The 15,975-nt window shown below is 37.0% G+C and overlaps 1 protein-coding gene across 2 annotated transcripts in view; it reads left to right on the top strand.

Annotated features, from left to right (window-relative positions):
* The window catches only part of CASK (calcium/calmodulin dependent serine protein kinase), a 342,806-nt gene that overhangs the window by 118,302 nt on the left and 208,529 nt on the right, over window positions 1-15,975 (top strand). For both annotated transcript variants that reach the window (XM_080794824.1, XM_080794823.1), the window contains exon 3: window positions 5,703-5,808. In XM_080794824.1, coding sequence (XP_080650950.1) covers window positions 5,703-5,808 — 106 coding nt within the window. The remainder of the gene's footprint in view (window positions 1-5,702; window positions 5,809-15,975) is intronic.

Raw genomic sequence — 15,975 nt, 5'->3', positions numbered from 1 at the left:
TATTTGGGAAATATATTACGAAAACCTCATTGATTTGTAAATGCTTAATGTAGTTAACATTGATTTATAATACTTTTGCCTATTTAAGAAAAATTTTTAATCAAATATTCTCAGTTAATTGTATACTGCTTCCTTTCTTTATTCACCTGAGAGATGAGATTTTTAAACCATGGTATCAAAAATAAAATGTGGGCAAGAATTCAAAGACATTAGAAGCTGCCTGGATTTCTCTTTGTTAAAAAAAGATAATAAAATGCATAGGGTGGTAGTAAAATATGTAAAAGATCAAAGAAATAATGAGTTTGCAGTTAACCCAGATTGGTGTGGGCTTGTCTGGCCTTCTAGTCATCTACTGGTGGAGAAGGTCAACTTCCCTGATTTATAGGAAGATAGCCTCATTAAAGCCAACCTGACCTGTATTCTTGCCAAAGGCAGCTGGGATCTTTAGTTTTCAAGTCGGTTATTATATGAAGGTGGAACTCAGCAACAGAATTTGGCTTTGTTTCTATATCTTTCCAAGATTCTGCTCAGATTCCCCTTTTGAAATATCATATGGTCATTAATTTTAGTATACCAAGGAAAAAATGTTGAGTCAATGACTTTCATTTACTTATTTTGTTATTAATATTGATTCAACTGAAGCATTAATTCTTGTCCTAATTATTTCTGTAACTAGATTAGAATATTCTTTATGTGCATTTGGAGCCTGGGGTCAGCTCTTAGTAAATTTTGCTAACTGTCAAGTTTCTAACACAAGTCGGAAATTGGAAATAAATGACAATATTTATGCATTTGTCAGGAAAAGAACAGTGTCTAGTTTCTAATCATCATTGGTGACCATGCAAGCTGACATAAATTCTTTCCATAACAATCTTGAAGGCTTGTCACCCAAGTTAGTGTTACCGCATTAGCACTGTTGTGTGATTGGATCTCAAGGGCACATGTGAAAACTGTACAGCCCCAGGAGCCATCGTGGCATGAAAAAAAGAGCCCTAGACTTCCATTATTAGTCCTTCTTCCTTTACTTAACTATTCGTGTGATTTCAACAACTTCATCTCACTGAGCCCAGGGCTTCACTTTCCTCCTCAGTAAAATGGGAATTGGTATATTTATCTCACAGGGTTATTATAGTTATTAAACAAGGATTTATAGGGGGCAGTTAAACTCTCAAATGTTGTATTGAATAGTGTAAGGTCATTCAGTAAATCTGGAAGTGTACAAAGGGCAGGAAAAGTATGGTAAATGTTGACCACTGTTTTTGTGTTTGGTAGATTAAACAAGATAAAATAATTTAAAACCGCCAAATGAAGGACTTAGATTAACAGTAGTGAAAAAATTCCAGATTTAAGTTGTTAACTGATGGATTTGGATTGTTAAAAGTAGAGTTTCCTTCTATGGAAATGTTTTTAAAAAACACATCTTCTGAGTTTAGAATCTTTATTGAATGACTGGATGTCTTTACAAATATCTGTGTAGGAAATGCAGGAGAGAGGATAAGAATTAAAGGCAGTTTAGCTAGAGCTACACTGTTCCAGTTTGGTAGCCACTAGCTATGTTGTGGCTGTGAACCTTTGAAATATGGCTGGTCCAAATTTAGATGTGCTATAAATCTAAAACACGACCAGATCTCAAAGACTTCCTATAGAGAAGAAACATATTTATAACTTTTAATATGATCATATGTTAATATTACTTTGGATATATTAGATTGCCAAAATATGTTATTAAAATAAATTTCACCTATTTCTTTTTACTTTTTAATGTGACTACTGAAAAATTTAAAATTATGTATGTGGCTCACGTTATACTTCCGTTGGACAGTGCTGATCTGAAGAACAGCTCTCTGCAAGCTAACTCTTAAATTTAGATCCTTTCAAGTTCAGATATTGAGGTCAAGATTGCTACTCTAATACTAAGAATGTCAGAAATTGTTTCTTCAATCCTATTTGTAAATACCCAAATTAGTTTTGATCCATGGTCACATTAACTTGTGGCAGAATTGTGTTACTCTGTAAGTGGCACCCGACTTTTAAAAGACAGTGTGAAGAATTCTCCTAGCATAAGAACAACTAGTAGTAGAATGAACAATACATTCCAGGAAACTTCTTTTTAATTACTTTTTTAAGATGTTATTTTTAAGTAATGTCTACACCTAACGTGGGGCTCAAACCCACGACCCTGAGATCAAGAGTCAGTCACATGCTGCACCCACAGAGCCAGCCCCGCACCCTAGAAACTTCTTTTTAAAAGAGACCACCTGAAACAGTTTCCTTAACTCTCCCTTGCTTGAGGAACAGACTGGAGAGTTCAAGCCTGCGGGGCATAGTTGCTTTACTCTTGGACACCCAGAGTTCTTAGGAAACTGGTGGTGGTGGTGGTAGTACTCATACGTAGTGAGCGGATTGATTTAATTTAAGTGTGTTTCTCCCGTTAGGGTCCGAAAACCAAATATTACTTTCCGTATTATTAGTGCCCCCTTTAAAGGGAAATAAATGGATTATTATAGGCACATAGCTAAGTATCAGGGCACTAAACATAGAAATTATTTTTTAAATCTTTTAAATGTCGAAGGTTACAGATTGCAGTTGAACAAATTGCAAAAATACGAACTGAAAAGATACAAGGAACTATGGAGAGAATTACCAGTCATTATGGACAGAGTAGCACTGGAAAGCAGCCATGGTGACTCGGTCAGGGCACTCACTGGCATGTTCTGTGCTAGTATCTCAGAGCAGTTCATCACAACTTCAAATCATTATCCCCTACTTTTGAATTCTTGCTACTCTGCCTCATGAGTTGGTTCGTAGGAAAATGCTATTTTTAGTTTGCTATATCAGCAAGGAATTAATAGCACTTAATATATCTTTAATTCACATTCACATCTAAAACCAAGCATTCTGAGTTTAATACTCCTGGAATCTATAGTTTGAATGCTTATATAATGCATTTGTATTTTTCAAACCATGATTTTCCATTTGGGCTACTTAGTATACCCATTTAATCGATATCTGAATTATGGAAAATGGTGCCATAATTATTCTAGATGTAAACCATCTTTTGCATCATTGCCCTTATAATTTCAAATATCTTTTTATGTTGTTAGTTTTGTGCTCTTCAGTGCTCTGCTCTTTAGACCCTGAAATGCCAGATCCAGTGATGTTTCAATGGCTTTAGTCTTTGAAGGGAGGGTCCACAGCAATTGTGCCTTGGTTTCGAGGGTGGGTAGATGATGAGAGACTAGGCCAGGAGCACAGTCAGCTGTATATCAAGCAGAACTGTGCAGGTCAGATGGCAGGGGTCTTTAGGACAGCCGCTTCTACTTGCTGTCCTTTGGTACAAAAAGTGGGTATGAAAGTTGCAACACGCTGTGGTTACATGAAAAGGGCAAAATAAAAATTAAAACTCGTGAGCTTTTCGTAAAATCTGGAGGCAGAACATTCTTGAAGAAGGAGAGAGAAAAAAAACGGCGCAGGTATCTGATTTATGTCTCCTGGCTTCAGCCTGGCTTTCCAGCACACTTGTCAAAAGCCTTCCTCACAGTTAGGACTTTTCTGCACAAAACCCACACCTGATTCACACCTCTCCTCTCCTGCAGGACCTTCCCAAGCACTTTTGGAGATGGAGACCATCTTTCATGTGCCTCTGGCCTCTTCCTTTCCCATGAACACAGATTTTATTTATTTATTTTGAAGAGAGAGCGCACAAGCAAGTGGGGGGAAGGGCAGAGGGAGAGAGAAAATCTCAAGCGGGCTCCCCGCTAAGCGCAGAGCTTGATACAGGGCTCCATCTCAGGACCCTAAGTTCATGATCTGAGCCGAAAGAGCCACCCAGGTGCCCCCCACAGCCATTTTTTCGTGGGAATCCTAGCGCTGGCCCCTGAAGGTGATTGAGTAGACTCTGCAGGCCCTGCATCCCCTCCAGCCTGCCCTATTTCATCTGCGGTGAGGAAGGCGCTTGTAGAGGGTAATAGTCATCCAGCCAGTGGCAGACCCGGCCCCAGGTTTCCAACTGTAGATCCCATGGGCTTTTCATCACTGCCACTTACACAATGTTTTGTTTTTAAACAGCAGCAAAAACAAAAATCAAACCTTCTTTAACTTTGCCATTCCTTTCCTACAGCCAGATTCTTCTGATTTGATCATGTCTAAACCTGGCATGGCATCATTGAAGGATTGCTGACTTTTGAGTTGGACAGGCCAGGACTCAGACCTAGCCATTGTGGTAGCTGTGTGATCTTGAACACATTTCTAAGCTTCCGCTTCCTCACCTGTAAAGTATCTACCTTGTAGGGTTGTTGGCTCAGCAAGGGTAATGACTCTATTAAGTACTTGGCCCAGTGAGAAACATGATAAATTTTAATCTGTTATTACGTAATTGTCTCCTGCATACGGACTTCAGACCTGACCTCTCCACAGAACTTGATCTTGCCCAGACTGCTAATGGTCTTCGGCTGACTCTTCAACAGCCTTGTCTTAGCCTTCTCCAACTACGCATGCCTTGATTCCCTCTATTCCCTTGACTTTCTTAATACTGTATTATTAATTCTTCCTTTTCCAGTGGGTTCTCTTTTGTCTAATTTACTGACTTCCTTACACAAGTTTTTCTTACACAAGACTTTCTTACACAAGTCTTCTGTAGTTCAGTCTACAACGATTGCTCTTATTGACAAAGCCAAGTTGAATTAATAAATCAGAGAGGAAATAACATTGTCTCTTTTGCTTCATGTAGTACATCCTCATGCTTGGTTCTTCTTTACCTGTTTGCCTTTTACTTCCAAATATAAAAATGTCACACTGGATTTTATTCACCTGCAAACAGGTAAAACTCCAGCGCTATTGACACAGGAAGGCTTTAGTTCTCTTGTTCCCTGTGGACATGGCAAGGGATATCTATGCCCAAAATGTGTTCGTACAATGATGACAATGGTATGGACAGTTTTATTTTCCAAATAGTGTTCTGTAACTTACACAGTAGACTTACCTACATTGTGTGAATTTGTTCTTCAAGATAACACCATAACTGGTGTCCTGAATTATTAAATATGTTTTATAGATGATGTAAAATAAATTTCTGACTTTGATGCTGGGTGGAAGCAGTGCCTTTACTGTTTAAATCATACTGTATTTTGCACTTTATTCCATGTAACTTTCCTGCTGTGTATCTGTAAATGCTAGATTTTAAGCTGAAGAATAGACAACGTATTCTTACCCACTTTAGGGAAAACTAAGAAAAAGAGGTACAATTCAAAACAGCAGATTGAGTTATTTATTACCAGATCAAGAAAGTTATAAATTTTAAGACTTGATTATAAGGGTTTTGGGGAAAAGTATTCATGCTATTTACATTTCTTATTAATAAGAGCTGGTGTGCCTGGCTGGCTGAGTTGCTGAAGCATGCAAGTCTTGATCTCGGAGCCATGAGTTCAAGCTCCATGCTGGGCATAGAGCTTAATTACTTAAATAAATAAAAATAAGAGCTGACTCTGTAATAGATAGATAGATAGATTTCAACTGGTAAAAATATGAAAAAGTTATATCATCAAAGACTTTAAAGGGTAAAAAACCTTAGTTTAAATGGGGGATTTCATCTCTTTAGTTAGAGAAGTCTTCATGTTACCATAGATCACATCCATTCATTCATCATTCACTCTGATTGTCTTTTGTTCTTACCTAACAAAGTATGTGCTGTGTTTGTTTTGCAGATCTAAAGCGGGAAGCCAGTATCTGTCATATGCTGAAACATCCCCACATTGTCGAGTTATTGGAGACATATAGCTCAGATGGAATGCTTTACATGGTTTTTGAATTGTGAGTGTATATTTTTATTTTCTTAAGGGTTAAAGTTTCAGCAGTGCTGGTTTGGGATAATGCTAACACTTTTAAAATTTAACAATAGTTGTGAGCTCATCTGTTTAAAAAAAGTAACCAGAATAAAAGGATTAGCTCATCTTAAGGTTCACAGTGGCTGAGGAAGCAAAAGTTGGGCATATTTAGTTAACCTTCATTTTTAGTATACTTCAGAGATGAGGCTATAGAAAGAGTTCAGATGAATAGCAGGCCCCAAAATATAAAATTCTGACCATAGGATTCTTATTGAAGAGAAGTGGGATGGGAGTAGAGGTCTCCATGTTGGAAACCTCTCTGGCAACGAAAAACAAGTAACAACAGACTTCACTTCCTATTTTGATATAATTACCACATTGGCATATATTAAGGAAATTCTGTAGATCACACTGTATTTGATTTTAATAAGCCACCTGACATGTTTGTCATAGAGTTTTTGTCAGTAAGATGGAGAAATGTGAGCTAAGGATATTATAACTGGGTAGTTTTGTAGCTGATTGGACAATTGTGTCCAAAGAGACTGTATAAAGCTTTATGGGATGGTATCCTGTTCTTTCCAGAATTTTAATCGGCGACTTTGATTAGGATTTCTCACAAGGTGGTAATCGAGGCATTGGCCAGGACTGGAGTCATTTGAAGGCTCCACTGGGGGTGGATTTCCTTCTAGGCTCACTCACATGCTTGTTGGCAGCAGCCTATTAGACTAAGAGCCTCAGTTCTTCGTGAGCCATTGGCCTAGGCTTCCCCGGGTTCCTTGTCACCGGGCCTCTCCATATGGAAGTCAGTTTAGTAACCTAATCTCAGAAATCACATACCATCACTTCTACCATATTCTGTTAATTAGAAGTAAGTCCCCAGATCCAGCCCACACATAAGGCCAGAGTATTACATGAGGGTGTGAGCACCAAGAGATACTGGAGATCCTTGGGAGCCATGTCAGAAGCTGCTCCCTCCACGGCCCCCCCTCCTAACCATGGAGGGCTGGCTCACACACTGAATTTCTAGATCAAAATTTTAAAATATTTTACAAGTTCGTAGCAAAGGAGCTGAAACAAAAAAAAAAAAAGAAATTTAAGACCAATTAATACAAACTCACTCATTCAGTTATATAAGTGCAAGATCACAATAAGCTTAGTTGCTACTGCTTTGAAAAAGAGAAATGTTTTGAAAGGCAGTTGTTGCAACAGCTTTAAAAAAAAGCCCTGAATGGAACCTTTGGCTACATTAATTAAGAACAGATAGTATTTAGAACGAAGGCCACACTCACACTGTTATTGTATACTACCTGTTCTCCCTGGAGTGTTCATAGTAAGCAGGACACTGGCATGCTGCCGGAAGGGGATAACAAGAGTGGGAAAGAGCCTACAAATTTTGCCCTAGAGCCCCAGCATTCAAAATTTTTGTTGACATACCTGCTAAAAGAATTTTGAAAACCATATACCTCCTCACATACTTTTTTTTTTAAGATTTTTATTTATTTATTTGACAGACAGAGATCACAGGTAGGAAGAGAGGCAGGCAGAGAGAGAGATTGGAGGAAGCAGGCTCCCCGCTGAGTAGAGAGCCCGATGCGGGGCTCAATCCCAGAACCCTGGGATCATGACCTGAGCCGAAGGCAGAGGCTTTAACCCACTGAGCCACCCAGGTGCCCCTACCTCCTCACATACTTTTGAGTTATACATAAAAACTTCTATTGTGGGGCTATCATTTTTAGTGTTTTGTGTATTCTTTTAAATATATTTTCTTCAAAATGGTAGATTAGCAAAATGGTAGATCGGGTTTATCAGATGAGATAAAATCACCTTTATCTCATCCAGCTTATGGAAAATGTCTGCTATGTGACCTAAATGGCAGAGCTAGTCATCATTGTCAAGCCAGTCAGCCAAATCAGACTCACTCTCTGTCAGAAAAAAATCTGCCTTCATTTTCCAAATAAAATTAAAGTGTTAATAGATATCCCTGTGACAGTCATCTTACGATTGATTTTTAATGCTAAAATAGATAAGGCTTTGCCATGCATATATTGTCTGGATGAAATAAGGTGGCTCTTCTCGTTCTTTCTGAAGCTTTGTTTTGCTCTCAAGAGTCTCTCCCTCGGGAGCTTTGCATTCCCTAGTTGTCTCTGAAGCTAGGCAGACTTTTCAGGATGGGTGAGCAGTTCGTCTTTTGAGGTGGGCTCGTATGAGTGGTGATGAAAAGGAAAACTCAGCAGACCATAGACTTGTTTTCAGACAGATCAAATTATGGCAAGTGAAGAAATGGACATTGGTTGCCTTAAAAAGATCCTAATTTTCATATCTCACGGAAGGGCCTTGGGTACTCTGAGAGATTCCCAAATCCCAGTTTGAAGACCATGGAAGAGTTGTTGAAAAGACTGGGAAGCTTTAGTTACTCAAGTATCCACTGGTTTTCTTTTTCTGCAGAGAGAGTCCTCAGAACAAAGGCCATGGTAGAACATAATGGAAGTCTTCAGTTATTTAAAAAGGTGTCATATGTAAGAGAATTATATGTTTGTTCAGTGTAGGGTCAGGGGCTGTAACTGGAATCAGCTAGCAGGAGGTCAGTTCCACCTCTAAGCAAGGAAGGCCCCTGTAGGAATCAGACTAAGTCAGTGAATGAAGCAGGCTGTCTCACAGAGTACGCAGTTCCTCACTAAAAATACCTCGAGCTCAAGCTGGACCCAGCGAGGAGGCTAAAGATAAGGGTTTGATTTTGGGCTCGGGAGGGCCGCTAGTGTCCCTTCCAATTTTAAGATGTTATCATTCTTTTTCAGTAACTTTCTCTGATTTAATTTTATTCTTTATTCAAGGAATCTGTTTTTATCCATATTTTTATTCACTGAGAAAATGAAAAAACAGTTTTGTCATATTCTCTAAAGTAATGAGCACAGAAAGCAAAATTTTAAAATTCACCTAAATTTCATCATGTTTTCTATTTGTTTCAAAGGGGTCAAAGCGACAGTATGGTAGAGAGAAGATGATCTTTGGTGTTATAAAACTTGGGTTACTGTCCCAGCTCCATGACTTTTACGGATTTTGTGACCCCAGCCACGCCATTTAGCTTCTCTGAGCCTCAGGGTTTTTGTTTTTTTTTTTCACCTTTAAAATCTTAATAAGGATTATCAGAACCAAACAGGAATTCATTTTGTAAAATGGTGAAGTATTCTACAGCTGGAAAGTATTGTTTCCAGGGGATTTAGTAAGTTAGTTTTAGTCTTTCCTGTTAAATTCTATGAGATTTTATAGAGCTAATTTTCCGTATGATTCAGTTATGATTGAAATAACTCCTCGGTGCCTATGTATGGAGATAAGACTTCATTAAAGTTGCATATCTACGGGTTATCTCATCTCAGTGTTAACCCAAATCACAAGAATGTGGCTCTACAAATTAATTTTCTGAACTTTTTGTCTTGGAAAATTTTAGATAAAAAGAGAATAGTGTGAACCTCAGTGTGCCTGTCACTGAATTCAACAGTTACCAACATTTTGCCATTCTTGTTCTGTGTGTCATTTACTGTTGTCTTTTCTTTTTTTTCCTGGTTATTTCTAAAGGGATACCATGTCACCTATAAATATTCCTGTTTGGATTTATAAAGAAGCATACCTAGCAAAATCAACAATCATTCCTTAGTATTAGGTCACATTTGGTTGATGTTCAGTTTTCCCTGATTGAACATGAATTTTTAAAAGATCTCTTTCTAAATTTACAATTATTTTATTAGCTCTGGGGATCTGGAAGTGGATTATGAATTCACAGTTAAAGTAACTTAGTTATTTCTCAAAAGGGCCAGAAACAAAATAGAAATATAAAATTGTTCTTTGTATCATTTTTTATAAATTCACCTCAACAGTTGTCCTTGTTCACGTTTTTGTGTTCTCTTTGATCTCCTGGGTTTAAAACAAATGAATAAACAAAAGACCAATTTACTAGAAGATTTAAGGTCCTATGGCTCAAAGAGCAAAGCAGTAAGTTTGTGTGTGCCTCCACCTACTGGCTAGGTAAGAGATTGTCTGTACAGTTGAAATGTAGACAAAGCTACTGCAGAATTAGTTCTGTGTTTCTGGCAATAGTTGTAATGATCCCTGGTATCCACGGGCTCATTGCTCAGGTGATGGGTTATCCGGATCCATTTCCCAGTTTTATGACCTGACGCCAATACAGAGTAGACAAAGGGAAAACGAATGAAATAAGGTCAGTTGACTTTGCAATTTTGGGCTACTTGGAAACAGCTCTGATAATTTTGATGAAGAAAAAGAAATCAGTGAGTTTCTTAATAGGTATCCATATCTGCCTTTGCCATAGACTGTGTATAACCAACTCTCCTTTTTTTCCCCTTAAGCCAAAGTCATGAAATTACATGACCCGATCAGATTGCTTATGTTAGAAAACCCGTCCAACTCGTTGGTACCCATTTAATTACAAATGGTTTTAAGTTTAAAGCGTATTCCAATTCAGAGACTCACAGAAGCAGAATTTTAGCTCCAGAAAAGATTAAAGCAGTAGATTTCAAAACTTAACATTGAAAAATCCTAAGGAGAGCTTGTCAAATAATCTTGTACCCAGGCACCACCCCTAGATACTCAGTTTCAACAACTCCAAGTCCCAGTGTGGGAGGAGGTCAAGAGATGATTGACCTTTAAAGTAGGGGCATTACTATTTAGAGACTATGCTGTCATTTTCCCCCAACACACACAGTCGTTTGTTAGAAATCTGCATGTGTTTGCACTAGATCCATTGCTTTGGGATTACACTTAAATTTGGACTTGTCTGCAATAGTTTGCTGAAACATATTTGAAAATATAGGTCCAGTTTTGAAGATGGGGCTGTGTTGTGCCACGCCCACTTAAATTAAATGTTTATTTCTAAGTAACACATCCGGGCTTGTCTTTAGTAGTGTCTGATACTTGAGTTAAGCTGTAAATCCTAAATTGGCTGGCCGAGGAATTTTAATTACCTTATTATAGAATGATTACATATACCACAGGGAGACTTTAGTAGTAATTAAATATGGATTTAAAATACATGTGACATGAAAACAATAGTTTGTATCTTTTAAAATAATATTAGCAGTTTGTATTTTTGAAGCTCACGAGGAGATAGACTGATAGCTTTTTTATTTTTTAAATTTTATTTGTTTTTCCTTTTGGTCTGGTATTTAGGCTTGGGGAAGGGAATATTTGTGGAATTCATTTATGCTGCTAAGGTAGAAACGATTTCTACTTACTAGCAAACTTGCCCAGGAAAGGAAAGTATATTTATTTCGTATCAAGCAAGAAAAGTCTGAACTGTGGCATTGAAAATTATATGAAGATCTGTACATATTTTTAGAGCTAGTCTGATCTTTTGATTTTTTTTTTGTTTTTATGTGTAATGATAAAAATGCTGTCCATTCATTAGCACATATTTATCAAACGCCTACATAAGTCCTGGGTAATAGGAAATGGTTGGAAAATATCGTTTGGTCCTAGTAAACATCAGAAACTTGATACTTAAGGTCATGCAATAAGATATATGAGAGGATGTAGCTGGGTGCCTGTGAAGAACTTGGATAAATACCATTTGAAAGAAAAAAAACTATCATTATAAACTTTTTAAAAAAAAATAAACATTTATCTGAACTAGCTTCACCACTAAATTAAGTGTTTAGTTTTATATTAGTTTTAAGAACTATGTGTCAGGGGTCCCCAAGACACACCCCCAGGTTTGATGATTGACTAAGGAGGACTCCTAGGACTCAGCATCTAGTTGTAGTCACAACTGGGATTTATTATAGCTCAGAGATTCTATAAAGCAAAACCAGCTAAGAGAAAAGGTATATGAGTTGAAGTCCAGGGGCAGCCAGGCACAGGCTTCCAAGGGTCTTCTGCCAGCAGCCAGTTAGGATAACACGTGTGAAATGTTGCCAACCAGGGAAGCTCATTAGAGACTCAGCACCCAGGATATTTATTGGGAGCTGGTCATGTAGACACCCTCTGCCTGGCCAGTACCATCTTCCAGCCTCCCAGAGGGAAAGCAGGTGTTTGGGATAAATCATATTGTTTGCAAAGTTTAGACACAGTGAGCCACGCTTTTCAGTTAGGATGGGAGGAACCCATCCAAGTTGCCAGATGCCAGTGGAGAGCTAACTCCACAGACAGGCCTTTCAAGCCCTTTGAAAAGCTTAGGCCTGCTATCTTAACTCTATTCTGCACAAACTAAAAACAGATAAATGGAAGGGTTTTAAGTTGATGAACTCTTGGATCTGCAAACAAAATATAATTACCTGTAAAGAAAATTGTGGAGTTTGGAGTTTTTTTAACTTTTAACTGTAATTACTGTACCATTTTGACATCTATTAACAGAAAAATGTAGGAATCCCAATTTTTCTATAAAACAAAGCCTGGATTGAGATGCTACAGTGTAGAATAAATTTTTTTTATTTTCATTTTTTTTAAAGATTTTATTTATTTATTTGACAGAGATCACAAGTAGGCAGAGAGGCAGGCAGAGAGAGAGAGGACAGAAAGCAGGCTTCCTGCTGAGCAGAGAGCCCGATGTGGGGCTCGATCCCAGGACCCTGGGATCATGACCTGAGCCGAAGGCAGAGGCTTTAACCCACTGAGCCACCCAGGCACCCCAGTGTAGAATAAATTTTAACTTTTGAATGCTACATTAGAAAACAAACTACATTCTGATGTCTACTATCTTAGAAATGAATTTGAAGTTGTCACTCTGGTAAATTTTTTTGTATGTAAAAGCTGATCTTAGCCACTAAAAATAATTTTGAAATAAGTTTATATGCACATAAAATAAGAAGAAAATTTAGTTAATTTTCCATTATTGAAAGAAGTTTGTTCATTTAAAAATAAAAATTAGAAGTACTTTCTAGTATAAATAATCTTTACAATACACATACTTTGTACAGATTTAGAAATTGTGAAAAATTATAATAAAAATCATACTACTTACAAAATTTAATCACAGTGAACATTTCAGAACATTTTCTTCTACTTACACTCATGATCACAGTTGCGCTCATTTTATATATGCAGTTTTGTTTCCTGATTCTTTTCACTTATTAGTTTTAAGCATTTTGCTGTGCCGTTAAATATTTTTTAGATACAGTAGTCTAATGGTTGCATTAAGATATCTCAACTATATGCACATGCCATATTTAATGATTTCCTTATAGTTGGACATTTACACTGTTTTCCGTATTAGAAGTAATGTTATGATTAATAATATTTTTGCACATAATTTCTGTTCACACTGGCTGATTGCTTTATTTCCTCAAAATAAGCTTTTAGAAATAGAATTACATGGGCCACCTGGGTGGCTCAGTGGGTTAAAGCCTCTGCCTTCAGCTCAGGTCATGATCCCAGGGTCCTGGGATCGAGGCCTGCATCGGGCTCTCTGCTCAGCAGGGGAGCCTGCTTCCTCCTCTCTGTCTGCTTGCCTCTATGCCTACTTGTGATCTCTGTCTGTCAAATAAATAAATAAAATCTTTTAAAAAAAAAAGAAATAGAATTACTGGGTGAAAGAGTGTATGAATACATACAAACACCTACATCACATATAGATGTAACCTTTTTTTATACAACCGTTTCATTTAGAAAAATGCATACACAGAACTATACAGCTTAAGGAATTATTGTAAACTGAAGAACCATTACCTACAACCAGATCAAGAAATACAAATACAAACACTGCCTATAATACTCTTAACCACAATCCCCTTCTTTCCTCAGATTACCTTTAATCTAGACTTCACCTCCATGCTTTCATGTCTATACCATCAGTACAGTATCCCTGAGTAATATAATTTCAGTGTTATCTGTCTTTTAAAATCTTTATTTAAATGAAGTCATACAGCATATAGTCTCTTGGTCTTTGATCCAGGTTGCTTTGTGCTCCTCTATCGCTGTATAGTATTGCAATGAACAAACATTCACAATTTACCTACTCGTTTTAATGTTACTATATATTTGGGTTGTTTGCAGATTTGGCTATTTTGAACAGTGCTGTTGTAAACAATCTTGTACATATATCCTGGGCATAAACCTAGGAGTGGAATTGATAGGTTTTAGAGTTTATACAACTTCAGTTTTCCAAGATCATACCAAGTTTATTTTCTAAAGCAGATGTATCAACCAACCCTTTACCGATGGTATTTGCTTCCCTAAGGTGATTCAAGTCCTGGTTTTCCTGGCACTGCCCCTGTTTAAAAACCTGTCATTAGTCCTTATTAACAGCACCCTCCTTTTTTCTCATGATTATTTATTGGCTGTGTTGCACACTCTTGCTGATACTTGGCAATGTCAGTATTTTTAATTTTTGCTACTTGGTGTATAGTGCAATCTCATTGTGATTTCTCCTGATTACTCTTCCCCTAATTGCAACTCTGATGTATCTCTTCATTCTTTTAATGGTACCTTTGGATTAACAGAAATTTGTAATTTTAATACAGTCCAATTTATCAGTTTTTTTCCTTTTATGGTTACTGTTTGGCTCTTGTTTAAGGAATGTTTACTACTCTGAGATTGTGAAGATATCCTCCTATGTTTTATCATCCATCTGAAATTAATTTGGAGTACGCTCTAAGGTAGCAGTCCAATTTCATTTCTTTCCGTGTGGATATTCAACAGTCTCAGCAAAATTACTGAAAAGACTGCTCTGCAGTACCACTTTTGCCATAGATCAAACACCTATACATGTGTGACTGTTCCCAGGTTCTGGTCTGGTCAATTAGTATATTTCTCTGGCATTGTGCCAACAGCAGGTTGGTTATCTTATTAACTATAGCTTTGTATTAAGTTCTGGTAACTAGTAGATCAGGGCCTTGTACCTTGCTCTTCTTCAGGCAGTTCTTGAGGGATGTACTTCTCCACTTTTTCCATATACATTTTAGAAACAGGTTATCTGTTTACACACACATCCTTATTGGGATTTTGCCTTCAATTATTGTATCAAATCTTTATAACAGCTTGAGAATAATTGACATGGTTACAATATTGAGTCTTCCAATTCATGAACATGGTGTCTGCCCATTTATTTAGATCTTTGATTTCTTTCAATAATGTTTTATGCTTTACTCTGCAGAGCTTGTATACACATCTTTTGATAGATTTATTCTTAGGTATTTGTTTTTAAAGGTAGATCTGTTTCTCTCATCTCCTTTCTCTTCCCCTCCTTTCTTGTATTAACTTTATATTCCTTTCTATTCATCAAGCTGTATCAATCCCAATAATTTATCTGTAGAATCACTTGGATTTTCTGCGTATCTGATCATATCATCTGTGTATGAGGAGGATTTTGTTTATTCCTTTTCCATTCTTATACATTTTTCTTTTTCTAGCCTTTACTGCAATGGATTAAACATGCAGAACCGTGATGATAGCACTTATCTTTATTTCTGATCTTAGAGTTTGCTAAGCATGAGTGGATGGTGAATTTTATCAAATGCTTTTTTTCCTGCATATTTTGCAATGATCATAGGACTCCTTTGATCTGTTAATGCAGTGAATTTCATTGAGCCTTCGGCTAACCAAATTTGGTCATGATATATAATCCTTATATTCCCTTTTATGTATTTCTAGATTTGGTTTGTTTGTATGTATGTTTTAGACCTTTTGTATCTATATTTGTAGAAAGATTATACTATAATTTACTTATCCTGTCCATACCAGGTCTTCATATCTAGATTGTGCTAACCTCATAAAATGAGTCAGGGAGTGTTCTCTGGTCTTGCTTGTTCTGTTCTCTTTATGATTGGTAGAACTCACCTGTAGACCCATTCAGGCCAGACTTCTTTTGTGAGAAGGGTTTTCATTTCTGATTTAATTCCTTAAATATTTATAGGAATATTTGGTCTTCTATTTATTACCCTCACTTTGGGTGAATTGTATTTTGCTAGGGATGAGTGAATTTTATTGAAACTTTTTAAACAGTTTTGGCACAAATTGGTCCATAATATCTCTGCATTTCCATTCTTTAGGAATTTGTGCCTCTTCTTTTTCCTTCTCAGCCTTGCTAGCTATTTGCCAGTTTTATCAGTCTTTTAAACAATGACTTTTAGCTTTGGTAATCCTTTTCATTGCGTATTTATGTTCTTTTTCAGTAATTTCTGTTTGTTGTTATTTTCATCCTTCTACT

Source organism: Martes martes (genome assembly GCF_963455335.1).
Source record: "Martes martes genome assembly, chromosome: X".
Lineage (NCBI taxonomy): Eukaryota > Metazoa > Chordata > Mammalia > Carnivora > Mustelidae > Martes > Martes martes.
Note: the sequence above shows the minus strand (reverse complement) of the source record. Positions and strands in the feature narration are given on the sequence as shown.